The 2,442-nt window shown below is 38.0% G+C and overlaps 1 protein-coding gene across 1 annotated transcript; it reads right to left on the reverse strand.

Annotated features, from left to right (window-relative positions):
* Positions 1-1,178: 1,178 nt before the first annotated feature.
* TAS2R4 (taste 2 receptor member 4) lies at positions 1,179-2,081 on the reverse strand. Its single transcript, XM_020998037.1, has one exon. It carries the CDS (start codon positions 2,079-2,081, stop codon positions 1,179-1,181), a length of 903 nt encoding a protein of 300 aa, XP_020853696.1.
* Positions 2,082-2,442: the final 361 nt, after the last annotated feature.

Consider the following 2,442-nt stretch of genomic DNA (forward strand, 5'->3'; position numbering starts at 1 on the left):
ACTTCTTCAGGAAATATATTTCTGTTAATACTATTAGTTTTATTATTTGATATTAATTTCCAGTCTAAATAAAGATCTGTGATCACTAAAGTCCTAAGAATCATCCTATTTAGAGAAGACAGTCCCACTTTCTTCTACCTTTCAACTTTGTACCCCTCATCTTTCCAATCAATAATCTGGGAACTGAAGGTTCAGGGCACTCAGGGCACCTGAATGAAGTTTGTTTATATATTTCTTATTACGTGTGCTTTTTTTTTCTTCCTTTCCTTCTCTTTATGTCTCCCTGGTTTCTTTCTTTCTCTTCTTTCACTTGCATTTCTTCCTCATCTGCCCATTTCTATTTCTTTGCATGAATTTCAGACCTATCAGTGACACAGGTGAAAAGTATGGAGCCAATGTATTCAACATTCAGAACTGTGTGGAGTTATGTCAGCTCCTTTAGATCAGAGTTTTTGTTGTTTCAACCTTAATAACCCCAGAACATAGGTAGCATTTTGCACATACTAAGTGCTAAGTAAATGTTTCCCAGAATGAATTAAATCAAATTAAATTGAACATAGATGCTAAAAGGTTAATATGAAATATGCAAAATTAGAAACACCAAAAATAATTTCAAAAGATGAAAAATAAAGCTATGCTGAAGACAAATCATGTTAACAAATATCTATTAAGTATCTATTTTATGCAAGGCACTGTGTTAAATTCCAAGGACAGAAATTAAAAAAAAAACAGTTTCTGCTCTCAAGGAGTTCTAATGGGGGAGATATCATGTAAACAACTATGTACAAAGATATATGTAAGATAAATTGAAGATAGTCAATGAAACAAAGCACTGGAATTAAGAAGAACTGGGAAAGTCTTCTTATTGAAGATAGGATTTAGCTGGGACTTGAAGGAACCCAGGATAACCAGGATGCAGAGCTGAAGAGGGATTACAATCACGGAAGACAGCCAGTGAAAATGCCGAGAGTCTGGAGATGGAGTGTCTTTTTCAATGAATAGCAAGGAGGCCAGTGTCACTAAATTACAAAGTGGGGGATTGGAGAGAGTAAAATGTAAGGAGACTGGAAAGATAGAAGGGGGCAGGTTATGAAGAGCTGGAATGCAATGGAAAGCTGGCCTAGATCCTCAGGTTAGAAGAGGCTCACTGAAGTCTAGATTTCCTCACAAAATGCTCTTCAATTGCACCATAGAATGTTCTTTATTCTTGCTTTGAGTTTAGGGTGCAATAGCATAATGAAGATAGTATGTCCTGGAGAGTAAGTGCAGTTGATCATTGTTGATATGCCTTTGATCCAATAATTTTTTATCCCATAGGAAGGGAAAAAGGTAATCAGTCGAGCAATGGAGTAAGGAACATAGAGAATGAGAAAATAAATCATAACTTTCATAGTACCTACATGAGCTTCAGTCTGGGGGTTCCAAAAGCTGCTGGCATTTTTCTGCATCTCTTGTATATGCCTCCTCAGGGAAGAGATTAACAAGGAACAGGAAACCAAATTGATGACAAACTGGAGACTGAAACTCAATCCTAGAGAGACCACCACAAGGAAGGAGCCACTGGTGTGGACCATGGTGCTGTTCCTCACGTTCTCCTTAGAGGAACCAATGAAGTTAGGGATTTTGCTGACCAACATAATCAGAAAATGTGAAGAGACAGGAACCAGTAGACATGCTAGCAACAGCCAGGGTGTCTTCAAGGATATATTTCGCTTTAGCCAGAGAAATGAAGAATGATTGAAGTTGGCAATCTTCACACAATAAAAGATGTTGAGCAAGGTCACAATCCAGAGGCTGCAGGAATCCAAGAATAACCAGGCGGTCAAAATTATAGAGTACATAAGCTTATGGCACTCATTCTTTGGAAAAAGTAAGGTCGACGATAAGTACAGGCATATTAGACACAGACATATGCATCTGGTGATGGAGAGACTAGACAGGATCATATCAAAGGAGGAAAGGTTTTTACTTTTAATCCAGGTCCTACAATTGACTGTCATGATCAATAGGTTTCCAACAATCCCTATCAGGAGCTGAATTAGAGAGAAAATCTGAAAGAAAAAAGTAACAGACAGAAGCATCTTTGTGTGTCCAAACCCCACTTGCTGTGACTCTAAAGCAGAAATTCCAGTATTGTTCAGGTCTGCCCTTGTGGCAAAACTGTTGTTACCTCTTCTTTTTTTTTTTTTTGGTCCAAAACTGCAAATGAGATTAGCGCATTATCTAAGGACCAGCTGCTTTCTCTGGGATGCAAATCTCCAAGGATTACATTACTGTGCCTTCATTCACATCCTCTCTGTTTTCTTTAAGGGAACATAATTATATCAAAACAGGAACAGTTTGGCATGAAGGAGGAGGCATGTCAGACAGAGGAGTGTCAGAATCAGTGTTGATGCCTTTCCTCCTTTAATACTATACCTTCAATTTCTCACCTTGTACCTA

Source organism: Phascolarctos cinereus, unplaced genomic scaffold (assembly GCF_003287225.1).
Source record: "Phascolarctos cinereus isolate Bilbo 61053 unplaced genomic scaffold, phaCin_HiC Scaffold_1;HRSCAF=81, whole genome shotgun sequence".
Lineage (NCBI taxonomy): Eukaryota > Metazoa > Chordata > Mammalia > Diprotodontia > Phascolarctidae > Phascolarctos > Phascolarctos cinereus.

What these genes read in the sequence shown, in the direction of transcription:
- TAS2R4 (XM_020998037.1), bottom strand. Translation starts at nt 2,081, where the DNA reads ATGCTTCTGTCTGTTACTTTTTTCTTTCAGATTTTCTCTCTAATTCAG.